This window comes from Montipora foliosa, chromosome 9 (genome assembly GCF_036669935.1).
Source record: "Montipora foliosa isolate CH-2021 chromosome 9, ASM3666993v2, whole genome shotgun sequence".
In the NCBI taxonomy this organism is placed as follows: Eukaryota; Metazoa; Cnidaria; class Anthozoa; order Scleractinia; family Acroporidae; genus Montipora; species Montipora foliosa.
Window position 1 is genome coordinate 3,043,679 of NC_090877.1, and position 25,000 is coordinate 3,068,678.

The 25,000-nt window shown below is 38.7% G+C and overlaps 1 protein-coding gene across 2 annotated transcripts in view; it reads right to left on the bottom strand.

Moving 5' to 3' along the window:
* LOC137971288 (unconventional myosin-XV-like) overlaps positions 1 to 25,000 on the bottom strand; it is a 91,224-nt gene that overhangs the window by 33,237 nt on the left and 32,987 nt on the right. For both annotated transcript variants that reach the window (XM_068818092.1, XM_068818093.1), the window contains exons 12-31: positions 24,467 to 24,580; positions 23,380 to 23,438; positions 22,543 to 22,666; positions 21,929 to 22,024; positions 21,127 to 21,258; positions 19,657 to 19,782; positions 18,755 to 18,832; positions 18,191 to 18,363; positions 16,942 to 16,987; positions 16,464 to 16,588; positions 15,686 to 15,806; positions 15,307 to 15,393; positions 14,059 to 14,147; positions 13,501 to 13,585; positions 7,459 to 7,566; positions 6,314 to 6,395; positions 3,764 to 3,897; positions 2,003 to 2,101; positions 1,430 to 1,504; positions 1,065 to 1,225 (exon numbers count right to left, since the gene is read on the bottom strand). In XM_068818092.1, coding sequence (XP_068674193.1) covers positions 1,065 to 1,225; positions 1,430 to 1,504; positions 2,003 to 2,101; positions 3,764 to 3,897; positions 6,314 to 6,395; positions 7,459 to 7,566; positions 13,501 to 13,585; positions 14,059 to 14,147; positions 15,307 to 15,393; positions 15,686 to 15,806; positions 16,464 to 16,588; positions 16,942 to 16,987; positions 18,191 to 18,363; positions 18,755 to 18,832; positions 19,657 to 19,782; positions 21,127 to 21,258; positions 21,929 to 22,024; positions 22,543 to 22,666; positions 23,380 to 23,438; positions 24,467 to 24,580 — 2,114 coding nt within the window. The remainder of the gene's footprint in view (positions 1 to 1,064; positions 1,226 to 1,429; positions 1,505 to 2,002; positions 2,102 to 3,763; positions 3,898 to 6,313; positions 6,396 to 7,458; positions 7,567 to 13,500; positions 13,586 to 14,058; positions 14,148 to 15,306; positions 15,394 to 15,685; positions 15,807 to 16,463; positions 16,589 to 16,941; positions 16,988 to 18,190; positions 18,364 to 18,754; positions 18,833 to 19,656; positions 19,783 to 21,126; positions 21,259 to 21,928; positions 22,025 to 22,542; positions 22,667 to 23,379; positions 23,439 to 24,466; positions 24,581 to 25,000) is intronic.

Below are 25,000 nucleotides of genomic sequence, written 5' to 3' on the forward strand. Positions count from 1 at the left end.
AGTGGTTGTGTTAACGTATGGGATAACAGCGGTGAGAGTTTTTATTTGTAAACAGCCTGCAGGCCGTTTTTCCTTTAGTTTTATTCAGAAAAGTATTTCCGTGACGTGCAAAACGCGATAGGGAGCGACAGAGGATAGAAGGCAAAGCAGAGCCGCGTTGCCTCGCGTACTTCATGTTTCCCTTTTGCATGCGAACGGTGATCGCTGATCGGCGAACGGTGATCGCAGTGATTGTCAAATTCTTTTTCAAAACGTGTGCTCTTCGTTTTTTCCGTTCCCCTCCTACCCTCTTGTTTTTTGGCGAGGCATGGGAGGAGTCCCCGAAAACAAACTTTTTCGAACAAAACTAAAGGAAAACCGGCTAACAGCCTGTCGATCGTATTGATGGTTTGAATCTGACGTCACGGCGGTCACGTTCGTGTACAGAACAATGCATTGAATTGTCTTTTTTGAAAATGTCATTTGATCTGATTTGCGTTAATTTGTTGATTTCAGTTTACAGTGCCCCCAATTAGTCTCCAGCGCTAGAAGACTAGCCAATTAAGTTCCTTTCTTTCCTTTTTTTGGGAATTTGACTATCATGGAGGCAGGTACCTCTGTCTGGAGGTAGTGTCGCCCGGTGGTTAGGGGGCTAGCCTTGAGATCCGGAGATCCCGGGTTCAAGACCCGTTCTGACCACTCGTTGAATGGGCCTTATGCGTGATGACGTCTGACTAGCTAATTTCACCACCAAGCCTCGTTTGCACAAAATTATTCACGTTATTTGGACAGGCAATAATGTTCGCACGTGGGGTTTCTTTTCAAGTTTTCTCCTTTGGGATTTAGCTCATGCTAAAATTTACAAGTTTGATTTTCGAATTCGAGGCTTGGTGGTGAAATTAGCTAGTCAGACATCATCACGCATAAGGGCTAATAGTTGTTGTTGTTCTGTTCCGTCGTTTCGTTGTGTTTCATTGGCCCTGAAAAGCCCCTATGGGGAGCGGTCACTTAAGTACACTAAGATGGCCGTCTCATCACCTGGATGCAAACCAAGAATAAAGTGCTTAACGAACCAACAGACATACTTTAGAAGGTGTTTGTAGAGTCTTGCTGACGGCGAAAAACAGCACAAAAATAACGCCAACAGGAGCCAGCCTTTCTCGTTGCTTACGTCCGAATGGTTTCCCCACGTCTGGTTACACACATGACAATACATTTCTTCGCGTAGTTCGGGTCTAAAAATGCCCTAAGAATACAAAAATATTAATTTTCATTGTGAGCATTAAAGTGCAGTTATAAAGCTGAACTCCAGGTGCCACTACTATTCAATGGAAACTCTGATGATTAAAACGAGTGAAATCAGCCTATCGTCCTTCCTAAACGAACAATAACTAATGTTTAGCATGTAAGAAAATACCAATTTTTTCCAATTTGCAATTAACTAACTTACCATCTGCGCCAAATAGTTTCCAATGACAAATTCTCTGGGACCCGAGATAGATTCGTCATCCATAAACCGCATAACCTACAGAAAACAGGAAATAATGGACTCTTTGGTTTTAAACAATAACAGAAATTTTGCCCTTGTTTCAGCTTCAAATTTTTACACTTGTCGTGGAAATCTCGCGCCCACTCGCAAAAACAATGGAAGACTTGTTCGTACACGTTTCAATTCCTGCGATAAGCGCGGTCTTCACGTATTTGCTTCGCATCATATTCGTTCAATTCGCTGAATTAATTTTCTTCTCCGTCTATCGTGACCACGGAAAGTATCAGATGTCATAAACCAATCAGTTGATAAACCATTCAGATTTCTCACAAAACAAATGCAGTCGGCAGTCGGTGAAAAGCGCGGGAAAATTCGTAACAAATTCTCTGTTGGGTGGGGAAAGGAAGAAATTGCAACCAAGGGGTGGGGTAACCTAGCAGTTCCGTGAAATTTCAAAGGGCATCTCAGGCTTCCCTCAAAGTCGCATTAACTGCCGACTACGCCGGGTTTCAAGTACTGATAATCATTGCTTACCAACTGAAAAAGACCCGTGGCCAGCACATTGTCGGAATATTTGACCTGTAACAAGCTTGTGCGTATGGGAGCCCTCACCATGCGCCATTGATGTTCACTCTACAAAAACAACAAGAACTTTTCTCTTGAAGAGACCGTGGATCATAACACCATCCAATATCTGCCTAATTTTATCACATCAAAAAACCTGTTTATTTCTTCATTTGTTAAATACTCAATCGCGTTTCTGATTGTTCAGTAACGAATGCATAAATGGGCTACAGAGTGTAATACGGAAGTTGCTATGGAAACACAGGGACGTGTTAATTTTGTTGAGTGTATAATAAATCAAAAATCGTATGAACTTGCTTGTGCATTATTATAGTGATTTATGGTCACTCGTGATTGTTTGAAAGTTAAGTTCTAAAATTGCACGCGCATTACCCATGGGATTGGGAATGATCACCCGTGCAAGTCAAATCTAATTTGAGAACTCGTCTAAAGACAGCTTGACTGACTTAACTGCATGATTAGAGTGTAATGTGAAGTGCAAGTTTTATACCCCATATGAACCATGTGAGCGTTAGCCCTAGTAATGCAAATGGGCCCACATAAGGACAGCGACAACCTCTGACCAGAATTTTTCTCTGTCCTTGTGTGAGCCCATTTCCATTAGTAGGGCTAACGCTCACATGGTTCATATGGGGTACAAAACTAGCACTTCATATTACACTCTATTCAGTTAAGTCTGTTGAAATATAAAGTGCTACAAGGCCAACGTTTGTAAAACCGTAACCCTTCCTTGTAAAAATAGCTTGCTCTGTTGAAAACGCCGTTACATAGACCTACAATTGGAGTTGTAGGTTACTGGTTATGGGCTGCTCCGTTGAATGATGTGATGTCATTCGCCCAGTATTTTCCATTACTGAATGATTCACGTCGACGTTATAAGACAAATGAATCGAGACATTCGCTCGTTTTTTACTATTACTGGACTGATAACATGTTAGTTGACAAAGCAAGATCTAAGCCTATCAAATTGACAAAATCACATAAATCACCAATCCATAAATGAACAAACACCTGAGGGCTACACAGGAATGGTTTCTTAACATAGCGATAATGAAGAAAAAGACATTTTGAAACAAAGTCAGCTTAGAGCCTAGGACAGCTTAGACCAGTTTTCAAAATGACTGTCGAACGCAATCACGCGATTGCAATTGCTTCGCTTGATGATTGGGTGAAAAATCTCGCGCCAGTTTATTAACCAATGAAAAGGACACCAATCACTACTTGGACACGCGATTTTTCCCGCGCTTTGAGCAAGTTACATGGAATGGGCCCTTTGCAGGATAGTGATCACATGGTACAAATCCGCCATACTGGGACGCAAATTGCCCACTGGGACATCTAAAACAAAGAAAATTAAGATTAACTAGCTTTGTTTTAGATGTCCCAGTGCGCAATTTGCGTTCCAGTATGGCGGATTTGTACCATGTGATCACTATCCTGCAAAGGGCCCATTGCTACGAATTTGGATTGGTTCATTGCGTATGATTGAAAACTGCTGTGATTGGTCGAAGTGATTACTTTGGTATACCGCTGTAAAGCAAATCGATGCAGTAGGCTCGAATTCAAAACTTTCAGATAGTGTTCTCAAAAATCACCAACCAACATGGATCACCAATATGGGACGTAACGTCAAAAATTTAATTACCTTTCAAATACAATTTTGTAATAAATAATTATGTTAAACCTTGTCACATAAATATCTCATGATACCTGGTAATGTTCTTGAGCAAACTTGGAGAAAGGGAATTGATTGATGTCATCTGGTAACTGTGTCTTTGCAAAATTATGCTTGATAATTTCCCCATTCTTCTCCTTGACTGAGTTTTCATGGACCAAGGACCAGCCTGATAGAATAATAAAATCTCATTGAGGCATATAATTGTTCTTTCGGCCATCCTCCCGCGAAGTTTGAAAGCGGAGCGATGCGATTTTCTGGGGGAAAAACCGCCCCGGCGCTGGAGCCGTCCAAAAATTACTTTCCACTTTTGTCCTTCTATTGAGAGGCACAGCGAACTCGAAATCTTCAAAATCGCTCAAAATACCACTTCTGAGGCAAAAGAACGACAGTACACCGCAGGTAAGTTAGTACAACGTTTATTTAGCATTGGTCCATGCACTGACATATTTATCGATATATATATCGCTACAGAAGAAGCAAACGGTGAATCCAACACATTTATTATACAACTAGACCCTCCGTGAGGGTACACTGGGTTGCCTGTGGTACGTGCACCGTTCCAGACAATTTTTTTCAAGTTGGGCGGTCATTCAGAAGTCATACCAGACGAGGCCCTTTGGCTCACAGGTCCTCACACGTTCGTACGACGAAACAGACCTGTCCTTGCGTAATATGTAGCTCTAACAGTGCACGATATTGTTTTGGTATTGTCTATCATTGTAGTGCCATGGTAGAAGTCTTGGGTAAATAGTCTGAGAAGACATGTGGGGTACTAGCAAAGTACTGAACCCAGAGAGATTGAAGAAAATAAATGGGAAGTGAGAAACACTGGCTTCTGGACTGACATGTTGATAAACTTCTTTTGACGGCAAGTTTAAGCGTGCCCTCTGAGCATCTGACAGCTTTGTATTTTTTTTATTTATTTTTTTTTTAAAACCGAAGTTTCACTGAAGTTAAGCCCTCTTGGGCGGGGTTAGTGTTTGGATGGGAGACCAAAATAATATACCCCTCATAAAACAGAAGCATCGGACCGAAAATACTATTAACGCTAACAAATGCGAACTCAGCAAGTTACAGGTTTTGTTAGCTTGCTTTATGCAAAAACAAATATTGATGCAAAAGTAAATAAATATTGATACAAAGTTTTTAGAAAGAGCAGAAGAAAGTTTCCAGGACGATCGCTCGAGAATAACATATTTACGACATGAAAACAACATTTATTTTGAACCGTGAATATAGAATATAAAAAGTTACGATCAGCGACAAACATTTTGGGGGATTTTTGCAACGTTCAATGTTGTTATTGTACGTTTTGGCTGCACAAATAAATCGCAAAATCGAAAGTGACATCGCCGGAATTCAGCGGGCGCCGTGATGAAGTTACCGCGGCATGTTTACTCGCCAAACAGTGAAGTATCTGTGTCAAATGATGGCAAGATACCGGGTTTTTGTAAGTTTCTTTTTCTGTCAAGTGTACAAGTGTTATAAAGTTTGACAATGAAATGCGCGAAGTCAAAACAAAGATCACAATCGCCCAAGTCTTGTTTATGCAAAGTCAAAATTTACCCTCCAAGACGCGTACGACGTTATTTATCACCAGGTAATTCCATCATTTTGGAAATAGCAGCTACTTTATTATTCAACTGCGTCACAATTCTTCACTGATTTTGGGGCTCATTTTGTTGAAACTCAAGCACGCTTCCAACAGGCCTGTGAACCCTTCCAGCTTACAGAGCAATACTAGAAAACTTCTCCCATGTCACATTTCAACCTTAAGCTCGAAAATTCAATACACAACATGATATTATAATTCACAAAGGCAGAAAATACCACAGAATCCTTTTCCAGCGAAAAATTTATTGAAACAAACAACATATTTGCTCTTAGAGGCGAAAACCTCTTCCTATTTCATTGCGTGCGTGAAGACAAGAAACTCAATCGTGTCAAATTACCATGTACTTCAGGTAAATACAGCTCACTTTGATTTCGTCTCGACGAGCGATAGATTGTTGTCGAAGTCCAGTACTCGTCGCTTTTGAGATTCCTGCCTAGTTTATCCAACTGACTTTCCATTATTGAGCTCCATAAGGGTATATTTTGTTTAAGGATCCACTAAAACGCCCTTCGCGTTACATGACTTTCGACGCCATTGCAGGCTAAGTTAATGATTCTACTGTGTCCACCAGAGAAATCTACGCAGTTCGACTACCCTCTCGATCCTAAGAAAAAACGAGCAGAAGGCTCTATGCAAAAAGACACCACTTACCAGGGGAGTGACAGGCAAGACTTTTACCGACACGGAAAAAAATAAAAAAACGACGAAATCAACGCAGACCTCGACTGGTTTGCCATAGGCAACCCAGTAATTACAAACGGTTACACAGTCAAACAGATTGTGTGTCAAAACAAACGTGGCACTTTCCCTACATTTTTTTTTAAGATCGCGAAAGCTGGTGTGACGCGGATCAGAATGCATGACCTTCCGTTCAGTCGAATGGCGCCTTCTCTGCCCTCAACCACAGTTTTGGATGGGCGCAAGCAATTATATGTCAGAAGTTAATTGGGAATGTAGCAGTCCATACCTTGGATGTTCGCGAAAACCAGCGCCAGCTCAGCAGGAATATCAAGTTGTGTGACATCAGCCACATTCTGCTTCTCAATTTCCTAAAGCAACAAAACCAAAACCACGAATACGTTTCATGATCATTTCAAGCCGGCTAAGAGGTAACATCACACACGTGTGAGAATACAGGCAATTAACGTCCAGGTCCTCAAGGAAAGATAAACAGCTGCATAACGGCATTTACCCTCACGCACCACAAAAACCCTTACACTTACCTCATTGCAAGAAATGCAAGGGGACTCTGTGTTGGATATCAAAAATTAGGAGTGCGTTTAATTAAGTGCTGATCCTCTGCTAATGAACTTTACCAACGTTTAATAGGAAGTTCCATCAACAGCAACCAAAAACGTCAATTCAAAAAAGATCCTAGCACTGACTACCGTTAGCATTTCGTGAGTGGCCCATCTTGTTCACCGAGTACAATACGCGCGGACCATCTTAAAACTGGAAAGGTACGTAAAGGTTTCGCAGTAGATTGACACTGAACGATTTACTGTTATATTGTCATTAAAACCTTAAAGCCTGGTTTTCACTGGCGAAGCAAGCCCGCACGCAAGAAAACCTAGCTTATGCGACGTGAAAAAGAACGTCGACATAAACATCAAAATCTACCACAGCCTCCGCCATTTTGTTCAAATGCAAAGACACGGGGAATCTGGGACGAGTGCTTTAACTGGCCAGAGGTAGCAAATTTCCTTGTGCTTATATGCTGTTTTTCGTTTCCGCACAACGCAAGCGAACGCAAACAATGATAAGCGCAAAGCACAACGAAAAAGGAAATTTTGTTATCCTTGCGCTTGCATCAACCCCGTTTTTCAAAGTGATTGACTTTGGCAAAAGGTTGCGCTTGTGCTTGAGTCGCTGGCGAAAACCATGCAGGCTTGAGAGTTTGTAACATCACAATGGTTTTTATTTCGCAACGGCAACTTCAAAGAGAACGTCACCAAAAAAACCCTTGTGCATTATTATTATTTTAAGTCTTTGGCGATTCTTTCACTTCGTCAAAACCTTAAATTGTATTATTTCAAGCAAGTCTGACTGATTTTGCGACTACTCTTAAAGCGACTGTTTATGCAAACTGTAATGGCATGAAATGATACTAACAGCCAAGTCATGGGTGTTTTTGACAACCACTGCCTCTTCCCCTTGGGATGGTGTGGGTGGCGCCACGGCCTGCATCTCCGCTGTTTTTCTCCGGCTCTCATTGCGTATCTGTGTTGAAAAACAAACAAACAAAAACAGTCTGAACTTAGTATTGTCAAGACCAAGAGGCCGACGATACTGGCGAATGAGACCCCTTTTTCCACAGTTTCGAAAACAGATGCACGCCTGCCAAACCATTTAAAAAAAAACATCCGCTAATTTCGAAGTCGGGGAAGTTTTGAGTGCCCCAAATACAAACAAAAAATGTGAGAAAAAAGTTCTACAGACTAATATAATCATGGTCGTCGTTATATTTGAGACCCATAAGTCGATCAGGACGAACTTTGTCCAATATTTGTTTTCAGTTTGTTTACTGGGTTCGCCGAGTACGAAGAGGAGCACAAGACGAGTACACAATGGATTATGGGTGGGGGCGAACTATCTTTTTGACTGCGTTTTGGTTTACGAGACGTACTACAGAGGAACTACAAATGTTTGTCCAAGTTCGTCCAGACGTAGCCCAAGTACCAAGCGTTTCCGTGAGGGGAACATGGAAGACTCTTTACGTTTTGGCCCTCGGACCTCGGCCTATTTTTTGTCTTGCACCCCATTTTTGGGGCGGCCAAGCCATAAAATATCTTCCATGTTCCCCGCGGGAATGCTTGCGGTAACGGGTTGCAAGTCTCTAAAACGACCATTGTTATATTATATGATAAGTTAAAGAAATGCTGTCAGGGGAAAGCACCCACCGAGTAATTTCGGATGGAAGTTTAGGTTAGAATTCTCGAACATGCGAACTTAGACTCTCAAGACACACTAAGCGTGCGTTCGATTGACCCTATTCCGGAATAAGAATACGTGGAATGATGATTTAAAACGGTAGAGTGTGTAGAAATTTCGAAACCACATTGAACGCTAGAATTTTACCGCGCTGAGTAACAGTCAACTGTGATATTGGAAATCGCATAAAATTTGAAGATTTACAACTCCTGTCATTTCCGAAAAAGTTTGTTTGAGAATCATATTATAATCAAAAGTCCCCTAAAATTTTCGGGGGAAAAAGGAACACTACCGTACGGCAGAGATTGCTAGAACTTTCGAACGAGGCAAAAAAAGCCATCCAAAAATGTGTACAGACCTGAAGTTCCCCTGAAACATCTATTTTTTAGGGCAGCTACAAACTCACTAAACAAGCTTTTAAAGCATTGTGGAAACCATTTTGGCCACTTCTGACGTTTGGGTGGCCCTGCGCTGTCTGCAAAAGCAAACAGCGTCAAGTTTGATTGAAGTCGACATACAAACTTCTGTGCTATAAAAATAGATATGTTAATTATCTGTAAATGGCGTAATTCCACTAAATCCAAAGGTGTGCTTAAACATCTCCAAAGAGATGGAAGTGCAAAAATAATATTAGTTACGTTTAACGTCCACATGAATAAATGTAAATGAGTTGAAGCAACAAAAACGTCGCCTAAAAATAATACTCGTGAGCTGTCGCAAGTGTTAAGGGATTCTTTCAACTCGTCAAAACCTCAAATTTGATTTTCCCCGTTGTTGTTTCAGATAGTTCGGCAAAGAAATGTACTCAAACGTATGCCTCACGTGTAGCACGACTATTTTCCTTCATTTTAACTGAACAAGAATATTATTGTTCTGTGGCGTTGATTTTACAGAAGCCGTACTTGTTGCTCTGGTATTAATTAAGGGAAGACGAAACAACAAAACTGGAAATATTACCGATAATAACTTGGTGGCAGTTTTAAACACGCCAAAACCTTAGTGTGGCTGAAAGAATTTAGTCAAAATTATTCCAAAATGCCAATTGCAAAGTAAGGACATGCTCTATTGAATGCAACTTATTCAACTAGTGACGCCAAAACAAATTATTGCCACAACCTTCGAGAAAAATGCTCTCGGCGGTAGTTAACGCGTACGTTGAACATTAATTTTCATGTTAACAGTGACTTGAAATAAAGCAAGAGACTATTTCTTTCAAAACACAAGGAAGAACACCATAAGTGGGCCAATCTTTCATGGATATCATTATGTGGTTGGTAAATGCACGCTCACTGCTGAACTGTCAAAGTTATTAAAAAACAACACAATAACAAGTGGAAAATCACTATGAATGTTGTTTACAAACAAAGTCACAAACAAAACTATGTTCAGTAGTTAACAAAGCGGAGTCGTTTCCTCTACAGACGCTCGTTTCAAATGAAGCTAATATGCCACAACGTTTCAAAGAATTTCACCAAAAACATAACTTACTTCAGAATTCATGAAGGATTTCGGCCGTCTATTGCTTACTGTCGCCTAAAATTTGGCTGTCATCTGCAGTAGTCCAGTTATAAACCCACATATCAACAAAAAAAATTATTTTTCTTTAACTCGTATGTCAGACAAAACGAATTGAAGTTCACATCAACGAAAATTAACCAATATTAAAAGCTACCTTCAACATATTAACCGCGCTATATAATCGATGAGATCATACACAGGAAGTTAACCTATAACTGGTATGCTAATGTAAGAAACAATAGTTATCTACCCATTTGAAATGTGTTATGTTTTTCTCAACGGCTACAATATCACCTGGAACATGTCACGCATTACGAACATCTACGTGACATTTTTTGCCACAAAATGAAATGATGAAAATTTGCTAGGTTATCTGGGGATCCTACCAAGCAGTTTCGTAACATGGCTTATACTCAACTTTGAAGTTAAGAAAAGTTTAACTTGTTAGGAAAATGGATTCTTTTTCTCGAAATCGGTCGCAATAAGATAGGAACAAATAATTCTAATTTTTATTCTCTATAAATGTTTAAGATCCTGACATAATTCCAGCTACAATCTTGGACAGATTTAATGAAAAATTGTTCCATTTTATTCTTTCCAAGACTGTTGCCGACAAAAGATCTTTTTTATCCAACAATTTTCTACGAATGGACAAATGACGTCATTCATCGCATAATTAGCTGAAACTGAAAACAGATAAAATGCACTTTGTCTGTTCAGAGCTTTGAGAATATTTTGATGGAACGATAAAAAAATATTAAACTCAGCTTTAGTAAGCTGTGAAAATTTGTCAGTAGCAGAAGGCAAAGCCGGACTCCTTGAAATACATATGATTCACATTAAACAGCCCAACAATAATTCCATTTCAAATTTTGCGAAATTGTGAAATAGCAACTTTCAAACCTAGATGGAAGGAATAAAGGAGAGCTAGCCATGCCTTGGGTATGCAAAAAGTAGTTTTTAAAGATTTTTTGGAGTCATAAGGATTATACCAGTAACAACCGAAATAAAGAACTAGTAGCAGCAGTTAACATATAAACGAGAAATTAAAATGCATTTTTTTTAGTTTTGTATAAAAATGGAGGTCTTGAAAATCTTAGCAACATATGTTTGTAAGTTAAAAACGGAGTAATGTACATCTACTCACATTAAATAACTTAATGTGTTATGTCTAGAAAAGACAAATCTCTATTTTAATTTCCAAAATTATGTTTAAAGAAGTCACCAATGGACGCCAAGAAATGTCTACACTGTAACAGCAACTGCTGCGTTGACTGCCTTTTCTATTTACCACACTCGAGAATTTTTTTCTATAGCAAACTTACCAAGCTTTTAAAAATACTGTTTGTTTGTTTGTTTAAGACATCATGAAAATGCCAAGCGTATCTGCAGTTACTTGCTGCTCACTGTTCAAGAGTTAATTTAAAGACTTCACAATTTTTAAAATGCTCTTAATGGCATATATTTGCACCTTTCCTTTTTTTACCACAGGTTCTTAATTTGGTTTCATGAAAAAAATTTGGACATCACGAACACATTGTAAAAACATAAATCAGAGAATGATCAGAGCAAGATGTTTAAGGAACGAACTGCCTTCATGACATTTAACTTTTGTCATGCCAATTTTCTTGTCAGTAAAATAATGTGCAGATACAATCGCTGGTTTTGCTTTTCAAAAACACTTGACATGTCTTTCAAAAGTCACTTGAATAAATTATGTGCTGAGGGACACGATAATATTATTATTTGGTTGTTGACGGCGATGAGTGCAATTGCAGTGGCCCGTTTACCACACTGATCTACCGCTGAACTCTTCAAGAGATCGATAACTCAACAAGGCCGCATATTTGAAAAAAAAATTCATGAAAACGAAGGGGAAAAATGATTATATGCAAGATGATTTCAAATTAATCCCATAATATTGAACATCTGAGCATTTATATTGTGCAGATATCAAATTAAAGATCCTCACGAACACATTACAACTTACAACACATTAAATTAAATCAATTATGTAATTAAAATTTAAAGACAGTTAGTCGCGAACCTTCCTCGTTTAAAAGACTACCAAGTGTGAAATAATGATTTCCAAGATATTGCAAAAATGCAAGATGAGCTAAAGCACCCAAGCAAAAGTTTCTTGATTGAGGAACTCACAACATGTTGCACATTAGAGACATAACGATTTTGTGTTCTAGCTAAATCACGTAAAATGAATTATCTCTCTTATTGCTTTAGGCAGGCTAATTCTAAATGAACTGACCCAGATATGCATGTCCGATGCTGCGAATTTTCCCGTTCGTGTGATTGTGATGTTGACAGCCCCATCCCGAAGAGGTTTGTTCATGATGCTTGAAGAACTTCAAAGTCTCCGGCTACCAGTCAAGCATTTACATCAGATGGGTCAGACCCTTACACAGTGTATACTTATTTAGATACACTTTCTAGGCAGACACACTCAAGCCTGAAAAGGGAAGACCTTGGGCTCTAACGTCACCACCACCACCAACGAAAGACAAAATAACACGACATAATATATAGCAACACATTTCTGTGAGACAGTCTGAGTCAATACTCGATTATCTCTTGATACTGCACTCATGCCTAGCTGGAATATAAGGCACATTTCATTCCACAAGTTGTGAAACTCGATATCAAAACAAACGAGAACGCAAAAAAGGTCACATGCATTTTAGGTGGAGGGACAGGTAACGACTTACATATCAACACACAAAGAAGTTAAGCTGAGGCATCAACCGGTCCTTTAAAAATGCAGCAACAAGTTATACTACCGGTATTTGGTTTACAGGATGTTGTTCATAAAGCAACAAAGAGACAATCTAGATAGCACGGTAGAACAGGACTTCATTCGTGCCCAAAATTTTCACATGATCATCCAAACACTATAATTACTCAGAATGCCATGACCCTCTTCCTATATATTAGATCCATCTCAAATCATTCACTGTACCAGGGAAGTCTTTAAAGCAGCAATCTGCATCTTCACAAATTCGTTAAATAAACGTTGTTTGTTGAACTTTGTTGAATAAAATAATGTTTTTGTAGGGTCGAGCGCTGGTGGGCTTGTGCTTCAGTGAACCCCAACAAAACATTGCTCGTTATTCCATCTTTAGCTCCTCAACCTACATGATTGTATGTCCTGCAAATTCAGTTCTTCTCTCTAATAATCCTAACAGACGTCTTCAGTGGTTTCAATTACATGTATGTTCTTGTACAGTGTACTCTCTGTGATAATTATTTTTAGCCACCACATTGCTGAGGACACTTTGTAGTTCCAAATTTTATACACTGTCAATGCGGCAAAAGCCTGTTGGCTATCTGTCGGCCGACTGTATCTTTTGGGAACTGTTCTTCATTTTTACCGTCAATGCTCTCATCACAAATTAGGGGGATAAAGCATCCATGATAGCTCTTTTTTTTTCCCCTTCTTGGGATTGACTTAAGTTACATGTGCCTATTATAAATGATAACATCACATGAACAGACTGCAGAAGGAGACACATACTATATTTCCAGTGCGATCAATTCAAACAAAAAAAGTTAGTAATGAACATTAATTGAAGGAATCAATTTACTCGTTCAAGATAAAAAGCGAAAAAATAACCTGGATTTAAAAACTACAACTAAGAAAAAACAAATATAAACTAGTAATTATAATGAAAATATCTGTACAAGGCAACTTGCCTTAATAAATGCTTGTCGCTGTCGTCTCATCCTGTGAATAGCTTGAAGAAGAATAAATCCTTTTCTTGCTTTCAGAAACTTTTTCCTAAAAATACAAGATGGTAACATTAGGAAACTGCTCAATCAAGTGTCATTGAGACGAGAAAAATGTCAATTTATTTACACTATGGGCAGGTGTTTGCAGTTAGACATGCTCCGTGGCTTCATATTTTGACTTTTTAAGCACTTAAACCCCAATATAAGCATATTCTAAAGAAGTATCAATTTACAACAACTGTTTTAAAATTTAAATGCTTTTAATTCTATTTAACTCTCATGATAAACAACAAGGAGTACCAAAGATTATTATTTTGTTGTCAGTGCTTCTTTTGTATTTCCTCATGCATCAAGGGTCTTAAAGCCTGCAGTTTTAAAGGCTCATACTTGTCGTTTTGGTGGTTAAAAAGAATGAGTACTTTTGTGCAGTATTTCACATTTTTTGCCCTACTTCTTTCCACAGTTTGCCAGGCGCCAATTTTTCGTGCTGCATGAGGGATTACGATAGAAAATATAACATACCTTTCTATCATGCGGCGTGTGTTGCTCTGAATTACAATGGCTGACTTCTTCATTTTGAGGTATTTGCTATTCACACAGTAACCACGGACCTGGACATGAAACAACAGCATTGTTTGAGTTTAATTTATCTTTTTGTTTACATATTTACTCCTCAAAAACGCAAAAGGACACAAATAACAGTACATAATTAAAACTACACCATTATAAAAGCTGTTCAGGCACCCCCAGGGTGCAACACTGGACCTGAAGAGTCATGGAGGCAACAATAGGGTCAGGTTCCCACTCACTTTATGGAATTTTGATCCCTTGAGATCACATGATTGAACCACATTGACAACACTAGTACATAAATATTTGTTTTAATGCTCTTCCCTAAACTTCAGTCTTGGCACTCTTTTTTCACTAAACAATCTGAAAAACGTCCGGAGTAAAACAAAAATCTGGCAAAATTAGTTTGGTTCATGCCCAAACATGTACATGTAAGATGCATATCACTGCACTATTCAAGTTTTCACATCTTGGACAGTAGTTAGGCATTCTTGCTTTTCTTTCAACTATAGCTTGGTCATGTACAACAAACCACTGACACTATATTTGACTGTACATTAAAGGCAATGTGATCAGTGAACAAAAAATTATTTCATAGAAAAAACAATTTGCACAATGAAGCCTGGTTTTCACTAGCGACACAAGCACAAGCGCGAGCACAAGCACAAGCAGTTTATTCTAGTGAAAACAAACGTCAACATAATTAAGCATCAAAATCAACCAGGGCAACCGCCATTTTGTTCAAATGCTCAGACGCAAGGAATCTGGAAAGAGTTCTTTAATTGGCCAGACATAGCAAATTTCTTCGTGCTTATGCAGCGTTTCGTTTTCACACAAGACACACGAACTTGAGCATAAGCACAAACACAAGCACAAGGAAAAAAAAAACGTTTGATCCTTGTGCTTGCACTTTCACTTATGCTTGCGTCAACCCCGTTTTCACGGGGAAATAGGCGCTCTTTTGCTTGCACTTGTGCTTGCGTCGCTAGTGAAAACCAGGCTTAAAGTCAAACACTGTCATTTATCTGTAGTAAACAATCAGAAATATTTTGAGACTTTATGCTTCTTAAGTGCCAAATAATGTGACTAATAAATTATAGTATAATTATTATTATTATTATTATTATTATTATTATTATTATCATTATTATTATTATTATTATTTTATTTATGTACTGTCAGTTGTAATACGTTACTTACTCTTGCTTGAATGACAACAGCCATGCGGTTAAGCTTGGCCATTCTGGCATCTTCCAAAGACTGATGAACATTTTCTTTCATAAAGATCTATCGGAAAAAATACAATATCGATTCTTTCAAATTATGGAGTTACAGTGTGTTTATTTTTTTAACTTGTGACAGCAGCAGCAGAGTGACATGTTTAAACCAAACATGATCTTTACAGGTGGAAAGTGGTTGCACGCATGTCACATACTGTAGATTCTTTGGGATTTGAATTAAATGTAAAAATGTCTGCACAAAGCAAGAGGAACTCAAAAATAAAAATCGAGGGAAATCTCCCTTCCCTCTTCCACTTAAGAGATGAGATAAGGAGAGAAAAAAAAAACAACAACTTCACCTTTGTTTTTCCAAACTGATAGCTGTCAGCTTGAATTCTGTCAATGATGTTGAATATTCTGGCCACATTTTCCCTTGGATTGGCACTACTCAAGTCAAGTTTTGATGACAAATATTGGTACCTAAAATAAAGTTGTTATAAGACATTTTAATCAATTGACAGCCATTAAAAGTTGAAACAATTCGACATCTGGTGCCCACATGGAACAAGAATCGGTGAAGCCAGTCAGAGTCTACAACACTAGGACCCTAAACATCACTTGAAAACCGTCTATCACTCGACAGCTTGAGGCTGGACTCCAATGAGTCACACGGTTGATTCCCAGACTCATCAACATTATTACTATTATAATTATTAGCAGTACCAGTAGCAGTAACAGCATCAGCAGCAGTAGTGGTGGAGGTGGTAGTAGAAGAAGTAGTGGGTGTAGTGTCAGTAGTGGTAGTAGAAGTGACAGTGGTAGTGAAAGTGGCAGTGACAGTGGTAGTGGTAGTGGTAGTGGTAGTGGTAGTGGCAATGGCAGTGGTAGTAGTAGTGGTAAAGGCAGTGACAGTGGTAGAGATAGTGGCAGTGACAGTGATAGTTGTATTGGCCGTTGTAGTGGTAGTGGCAGTGGCTGTGGTATTGGCATTGGCAGTGGCAGTAACAGTCATAGTGGTAGTGGCACTGGTAGTGGTGGTGTTTTTCTGTTGCTTCGATAGGTCTTTGGATTTTTTCATGTTTGGGGTACACTGAGTGGTAAGAAGCAGTTTCAATAAGATTTTCACAAATGTCCCACCTCTTGATGAAATCTGCATATGTGTATCTGATTGGATAACCTGCTTTGCGGATGTTCACGGTTTCCACAATTCCACCGCATCTCAGCTGCTCCACCACAAGAGTAGTATCAAACAATCCTGGAACCTAGAAAAGAAGCCAGAACATTACTTACTGTATTTATTCAATTAACTACCCTGCCTCACCTTTTGGAGTATCCATTCCAGTCATAACCAATTTTTTGGGCAGAAAGGGGAAGGGGATGGGGTGGCTGTCGGTGCATATTAACTTTTTCTTTCTTCAGGATGAGCGCTTATTCATGGTGGGCACTAATTCGAAGTTGGGCGCTTATTCAAATAAATATGGTTATTAACTTCATAGTTTCATATGATGCTCCACACAAATCATACAGTGAAATGTCAATGGCTGAAAAGTGTTTAAAAAGTGAAGTTTGAAGAAAAATGTTTTTTTTCCAAAAAAATATAAATAGTTGTTCTTACCTTTGTGTTGTTTGGTTTGATGCACCTCACAAAGAAAGGATTGCAACTGTAATGAAAAATTAAACAAAAGACAAAAATACATAACTAAGAAATTATCATCTTGCACTGCCCATTGCCTTTAAAAAGACCTAATGTATATACAACATAAATGTGAGCTTTTAAATGCCTTACAAAAAGTAGCACAATACAACCCTTTTAAAACCAATGCTAAAGACGATCCTTGGCTCACACCTGATGTCATGGAGGCCATGTTGGTGTACTGAACAATAGCGATTTAAGTCTTTTGGGAATTTGGTGCCATTATTATGCAAAACCCCAGCTTTTGATTTGTACACCGACATGGCATCTAATCATGTGAGTGCAAGCCAAGAATTAAATACTCTACATGTGTATAAGATGTTCTCTCAACTTAATGGTCATTAGTTAGGTCACGTGTTGAATATGCTTCACCCTGTTGGTCTCCATTTGAAAGGCAGCACATAGCATCTATAGAATCAATTCAACGTGCCGTTGCTAGGTTTGTTTCTTCTGATTATTCTAGTTATTCTAGTGTGACTGGTATGACACACTCACTGGGCTGGGATAGTTTAGAAAAACGTAGATACGTAGATACAGTAACTTTGACACAATGTATAAAGTTGTTCACAACCTAGTCCTTATACCTCTTCGAAATTCAGTCCAGTCTTCATATTCTAGAACTCGTGCAAATCATCCTTATACATGTAAGTTTATGCACATATTTGCAAATTCAAATGCATACAAGTGTTCTTTTTTCCCAAGGGTAATTCCCCTCTGGAACAGCCTGCTTAGGGATGCTGTCTGTGCAGAATCAATCACAATGTAGGTGTTTCCAAGCTATGTTAAACCCCATGTAGGAACTCCATTAATTTAAGTATTCTGTAACCTAAGTATTTTCTAATAAGTTTTATATATCAGGCTCTTATGTAGCCTATAAATGTACTCCCGTCAAACCTGTTTGACCTTTTAGCATCCTGTATAGTGTCCCTCACTCAAAGGATTAATAAATATGTATGTATGTACATGTATGACAAGTTCCAGGCCATTGCTGAGTGCAACATTGCAACATACGTTTTTAAGGGTAATGCCACAACTTATGCCATTCCAAGGTGAATTACACTGTATGCCATGCAGAGCTTGGTGCAACTGATTCGGCAATTGCAGTGCTGTACAAATTACATTGCCAAGTGTAAAATCAAATTAGGGCACATACTTTTACGAGTTTACATACCTTTTCATAGCCACAACCAACTTGATGAGGGACTCATTAAACTTGCCACAAACTGTTGGTCTTTTCTTTGGACCCATTGGCATTCTGAGTGAATTCCTAGGCTGAGAGGGGAGCTTTAGACCCTGGATTGTCAACTCAGCACTTTGGAGCTCTGGAAAAAGTTCTTGTATAAACTGCAAGGGTAAAACAGTTTGTGTAAGTGATATTGCTACTCAAAAGAGATGTCATCCTCATCATCAATGGAATTATTGCCCTATTTGTGTTCCAGAAAAACACCTCTCTTGACAGTGTTGCCTACAAAATCCAAAATTTTCATCTGGCAATCCACAGACTTTCAATGAGGTTTGCTGAAAACAGTCATTAAGTAACTGCAAAAAAGACTTCCAAAAGGGAAAAAGAGTCCCTAGTTACCTTTTTGTAATTTTTGACGATCAAAAAAGGTCAGCTTGCTTTCGTTAGAGGCAAATGGTTTGCTGGAACTTTTGTGGAAGGTACCTTTCAGCTATCTATTTCTGGGAGTGCATCTGATTCTCTGCATTTCTGGATACTGTACAAGAGACTTACTTGGTTTCCAGATCTAGCAATCAAATCCTCAAGGTCTGGTCGAAGACCATCTCTGTTCTTTTCCAGAAAACCAGCCACCTAACCAGAAAGTAATGATAGCAGTACATGTAGGACTTGCCTTTCAGAGAGTTTACTGACCAACTGACCAGCTGTCTTACTAGTTTATTAGTTTGCTTTACTAGCTAACTATGGTACTGTACCTCAGACATGAAAACTTGAATGGATTCATGCTTTTATGAGGTTTAATGTAAATTTAACTGAGTTAACGACTAGGAGCTAGTTTTCTCAGTGCTTGGCGTAGCGTTGGCATTTAGGTGCGTACAGCATGGTCCTGCTGGCAGCCCATTAGGGTTCTGGCATTTTCCGGTTTTGCATTACTGTTTTGAGTCTGATTGCAGAGTATTCTGCCGATCACAGGGTCAGCGGTAGTCCATTCCTGTCAATGCATACATCACTGCCCGTGCTTGTAGTTTTACTGAAACACAGCATACAGGGCGCTTTTACGTAGTTCACTTTTCTAGTGTTCCCACCCTCCCCCTCCTCCCTTCTTTTGTAGCATTAACCCATTATCTACATACATGTAGTACAATGTACCTGTTCTCCACTGTTCTTCCGGGGCGGGGGCTGGGTTTGTGGCGGGCAGGGCAGGCCCTAAGGTTCTACCTACAATGTACTTGGTTTTGGGGTTAACAGTCCCCTATCCCCACTTTCCTGGGCATCCAACCTCCATATGCAAGTTAGGCGGTATATATAACATTAAAATAATAATAAATAAAATAAAAAGATAATAGAGTGGGAGATAATTACCAAACAACCGAAGTTCTGACAGACAGAAAGTTGCTGATAAATGTTTGGGGGTCTATTATTCTGCACATAATTATCATTTTACAATTCAATATTACCTTGTACCAGACAGTTCCAGCATAATGAAGGACAGCAAATTCTGGTTTGGGTGTTTTAGGTTTTCCATAGAACTTGTTTTGTTCATGATGGTGATGGCATTTTTCAAGGAAGGAATAATCGTCTGCCTGTTAAAACACAAAAAGCCACAAACCTTGTGTTAAATTCAAACTTGACGATCTCATCACCCCCTTCCCCCAACTCCAAAGAAAAATTGGAACAGACATGCCCTTGTTTTGTTCATTTGGGCTTACGAATGAATTGGTAATCAGGGGTTTCAATAAGCACCGACGGCCGACAAAAAGCGTCGGCTGCATCGCTCAGAGAAGTCGGCTACTTTTTACCCTACATTGAATTAATTGAAGGATTCCGTCAAACCTGAAGTAAAATTAATTTTTGATCGACTTGAATGTACCTTTTTTAACCTCAATTTCAAAATAATTATCAGATTTGATATTGCCATCTTTGAGCTACAGTGCACGGCTATAACTTTTTTCCGCATTTTGGCCTAGACCAACCGTCACATTTTTTACGTAATTCAATTACGTTTAGTTGCGTCCCCAAACATATCAAGACGTTTAATGTAAAACAGGTCGTTATTGAGTAATCGTGGCATCAAGACTTGTTTTCCAAAAACAGTAAATTTTTCGTTAGTTTCATCGGTTAAGCCTTTTCATTTGTTCAGATTAAAATGACATATTCTTATCTTTCGACAGAACTGATTTCTCATGTTGAGAAATGTTGAAATTCGCGCTTGAAAAAACGTGCAAAAAAGGTTTGCCGTTCCCGGCAGCTTGAAATTGGTAGTAATGATGACATGAAGTTGTCGAAACATCATATAACGTTAAAAATCGTTAATTTTCCTTTTGAAATGGTTTTCCAAATCTTTCTTCGCTGGAAATTATCAAAAGAATGCGCTTAATTGCACACTCAGTGTCTCTGTTGATTAGAAATCTTCCTTCATCTTCAGTGCTGGAAATCACATTTCAGAGCTTCCAGATTTCACAATCGTCTGGGGGAGCATGCCCCCAGACCTCCCTAGACGAAGTATCGGCCCCTTCTTGATACAGTTGGCTACTAGACTCAAACCAGCTGCCTACTTCAAAATTTATTGAAACCCCTGGGTAATGCAGATATAGTGTTAGTAACAGGCTGCTACAGTAGCACGAGTCCAGAACTGAGGCTCGAGTTACAATAATTGTAACTTGAGGCTCAATTCTGGACTGCCTGCACTTTTCCCAATTATGAATGGTGTGTGCCTGTAATTCACACCACCTGGATTGTCCCCCTCCCCCCCCTTGACCTATCACAAAACTGATCCAAGAGATCTTCTGGACACCATTAATAATTATTATTAATGATTGCCAATGGTGTTTCAAATTTGCCTGAACCTAATACAAACGAACTCGAACTTGTCGAGTGGCCTCTTTGGCATTGCTTAATTGTACCCTCTACTCTGGTACAACAAGTACCTTGGGAAAACCTGTTGCATCTGCTAGAATGTGGATCAGCCCATACGGTGGTTTAGCCAAAAGATCCAGCCTTGGTTGGTTGTCAAAGAACTGTACACCTGTCCACTGAATGTCTTCACTTGCATACTCATCCTACAACGGCAAAATTAACCATTGTCATCAATCTATCAGTTTTCTCTTCAACATAAATAGAAAGCCTTAGGAAAACTGGTCAATGAAAGTTTGGTTGATGTCCTCTTTTGGGACAACTATGAATATGTTAAGCATGCCCCCTCAAAAAGAGTCACTGAAGACATTTTTTCCTCATTTGGTTGTACCTGTATATTTTTGGCCAAATCTGATGAAAAATTAAACTCAAAAGTCATTTAAGGTCAGTTACAGTACCTCTAGAACTCATCGATAATAATTACAGTATTATACCTTTCAGTTATACTGTTTGCAAGTATAAGTCAGGACTGCAGTGTATTAGTTTCAAAATTTGGCAGGTCTCATTTGCTCCTTGTTTGGAGCTGCAGTGACAAAAGGGTTTCTATGTAGCATGCACTAGCCTCACTGTCACTGCTAAAAAATTGGCACTGAGTTGATTGCACATAGCACTAGAAGCTTTTGTTACACACTGACTGACTCAATAGACATTGCCAACCATCATTACACCGTTTGCAGTGGGATTGATAGACAATACATTGTAGTTGATAATAGCGGAGAGCAAACCAGGCCTTACACTAGAAACTTTGCCTCACCCTGAGGTAGACAAGCATACTGCCCTACCCCACCCCCATTAAACCCCCTTCTTCTTCCTTACCTGTTCCATCCTGAAGACAAACTGGTTGAAGAAAAACTGTAGAGTCTCATTTGCAAAGTTAATGCAAAGCTGCTCAAAGCTGTTCCTTTCAAAGTCCTTTTTCAGAAGAAGGAAAAAAGGATAGATTTTTAGTTATCAACTACATGTACTTCACACTTTTTGCATAAAGTTTGTTTCAGGAAATGTCAGGAGATCTTGAAATCAATCTATCTGGTGAAAGTTTTAAAAGTATGCGAAGCATTGGCATGCGTACCAGCACATCAGTCACACTGAATGGTGCTTGGTATATACATTGTACAAAGTGTGAGCCAGCCAGCCAGCGCCATGCAAGCCAGATATCCTCAACAAGTTAAATAACGTCCTATTATACTTGGACTTTACTTGGATTTTTGTAATTCATTTTCTATTTTTGGCTGGGTTGTCCTATGTTTTTTCTTCGGGCAACCAGGCTTTTCATCTTGCCAAAAACTGGTCTCCCAGTGAACTTCCTGGTCATCTGGGATGACCAGATGACTGCTAATTTTGAGCACTGATCATTAATAAATGTATTAGTAGATTGAGATACTCAAACCACTGAATGACACCACTTAACGTCATGTAGCATTAAGTCATACCTCAAAACCAAAGATGTCAAGAACTCCAATGGACAGATGCTGTTTTCCTTTGAATACAGTTGAGTTCACTTTTCCGATCAGCCATGCAAACAAATGGGAGTAAAGTTCTTTTGCCAAAGCATCCCTGGAACAAAGATTGACGACAACGGCACATAATAGTTTATTGCACACTTCACATTATCATCATTTAGGTTGATAGTCTTTGATGTACAGTAGTTGTAGGGAAGGTTTACCTGCTGATGCACCATTTTCATAATAGGTTTCATTTCCACAAACAATACAAATTAAAATTACATGTAATGGTTAAAAGCATACACACACCTTAGTGCTCATGCATCAAATTTTGATATAATCCTATTTTTCCGAATTGATTTTTAATGCCTACAGACTACAACCTTTACCTAAAATTATGATATTTATTATCACTTATAATTGGAAATAAAATTTTCGATATTAAAGACAAAAAAATCAAAAGATTATTATTTGCTTCTGGTCTCAAAAAAAGCTCAACCTCCTAATATTATCCACAAATTGAAGAGTGATTTTAATTTCACAAGCCAACAATTTAAAGAAATCTTTTTGTTACCACATTTGGTTGCACTTGAGTCATATGTTAAGGCTTTCCAATACAAAGTAATTAATTCTATTCTGATTTTAATCTTAGCCCTTTCCTTTTTTCTTCTCCAAGGACAATGGATTGGGCTGAAGCTTCAGGTTGTCAGATACTCCCCGGACTGCAAGTCATTATAAGATGCCTGATGTGGCACTTTGTGACATCAATAAAATGACTCCACACCAGATTACAAGCAATTAAGACAAAGGAAAAAGGTTTCTTACCTCGTATCTATGGCTTGGTCTCTTGATCTTGGACTTCTGATGGTAGATCCTCCAGCAGTCTACAATGTGCAATTAATTTAATTTGGCTTGGGCTTATAGTGAATAATGTTTTCATATACTGTACATGTACTTTAGCTTTGGTTATTAATTAACATGGGATGATAGTAATTTTCCTACAATCTTCACAAGGCACGTAACCTGATCAACTTCATTATGATCAAGACTCTAGCAGAAAGTGAAATCTGAATAATCATTATTCCTTACCCGTGTACATGTACATGTAGTTTTAATGATTTAATGATTAATGATTAATTTAACGTTTAATGATTATATTTTTAGAGATTATTGTTCTGCACCCACATGTATTATCCCAAAATACATTTTTTCTTGGTTTAAGGCCCAGTAATACGGGCAACATTTTTTGTGGAACTTGTCGTGCAACGATGTTGCATTGCAAGTTGAGAAGGTTTGCAAAAAGTAAAACCGAAGTTGTTCAAGAAGGTGGTAATACGCACAACAAACCATCTCAACTTGCAATGCAACATTGTTGCACGACAACTTGCACAAAAACTGTTGCCTGTATTACTGGGCCTTTATGCAAGAGTTACATGAAGGTTACCCATACCAAACTTTAAACAGAAAACACAGTCATAATACACTTGTAAATGTCGAACATTACATGTACTTGTACAACACTTGGAGCTCGGTAGGGAAGTGCAATGCTGGGTGTTGTGGTCTAGGAGAGGGAGAACTTACCCGTATTATTTTCAGTAGACCATGCTTGCACCCCATCAATCAGTTAAATCAGAAACCCATTTATAAGGGTTGAAACGTGTAATGCGCCTTCACAGCTTCCGAATATTCAGTGGTAAGTACCATATTTGGAAACCCCTCGCTCCAGTTAATTTTGCGCGAGAACATTGGTGGTATTGCGTCACGCTGTTCTTGCGAACTGATTGGTTGAATGTTTCTCTCTTGTTGTTAGCAAACTGAATATTCAGAAGCTCACAAGCACACAAGGGGCCGTTACACGTTTCAACCCTTACGGGTTTCTGGTTAAATTTAAAGCCATAATCATCCTACTTACTGTTTCTTTATAAGTCAGTGGTACAACAAGTTGTTGCATTTCAACACCAATTAACTGAGAAACAGTCATGAACTGCAATTGTCCGATAATCACAGCCGCTTCCTGTCCACTTGCCTAATGGTCAAAATAAGAATGCCTATTAACACATAACATAATGACAAGTACACTTAATCAAATTAAATACATTTCTCTGTCTTGACACACAATTTGCAAGTCTTTTAAATTTACTGAGAAAAAAGTTGGATATAAATTAACTTTTTTTGTAATTAAATGGGACCTTTTTTTTAACAAGGATAACATTTTGACACCAACTGAACTGATGAACGAGTTCAAGGCCCCTTGCCTCAATATACAGTATGGTACAGCTGTAAGTAAAAAATATAGTCCCCTGAGAGAACATGTGCTTACAGGTGACAAAATGTTCAACCGATTAACAGTGTCCATCTTGTTGTTGAAATGTTACTTGTAATGAATGCAGTTCAGTTTAATAGAACACTTATCACAAAGATTAACAGATGTGTTGTCCATTAGGGT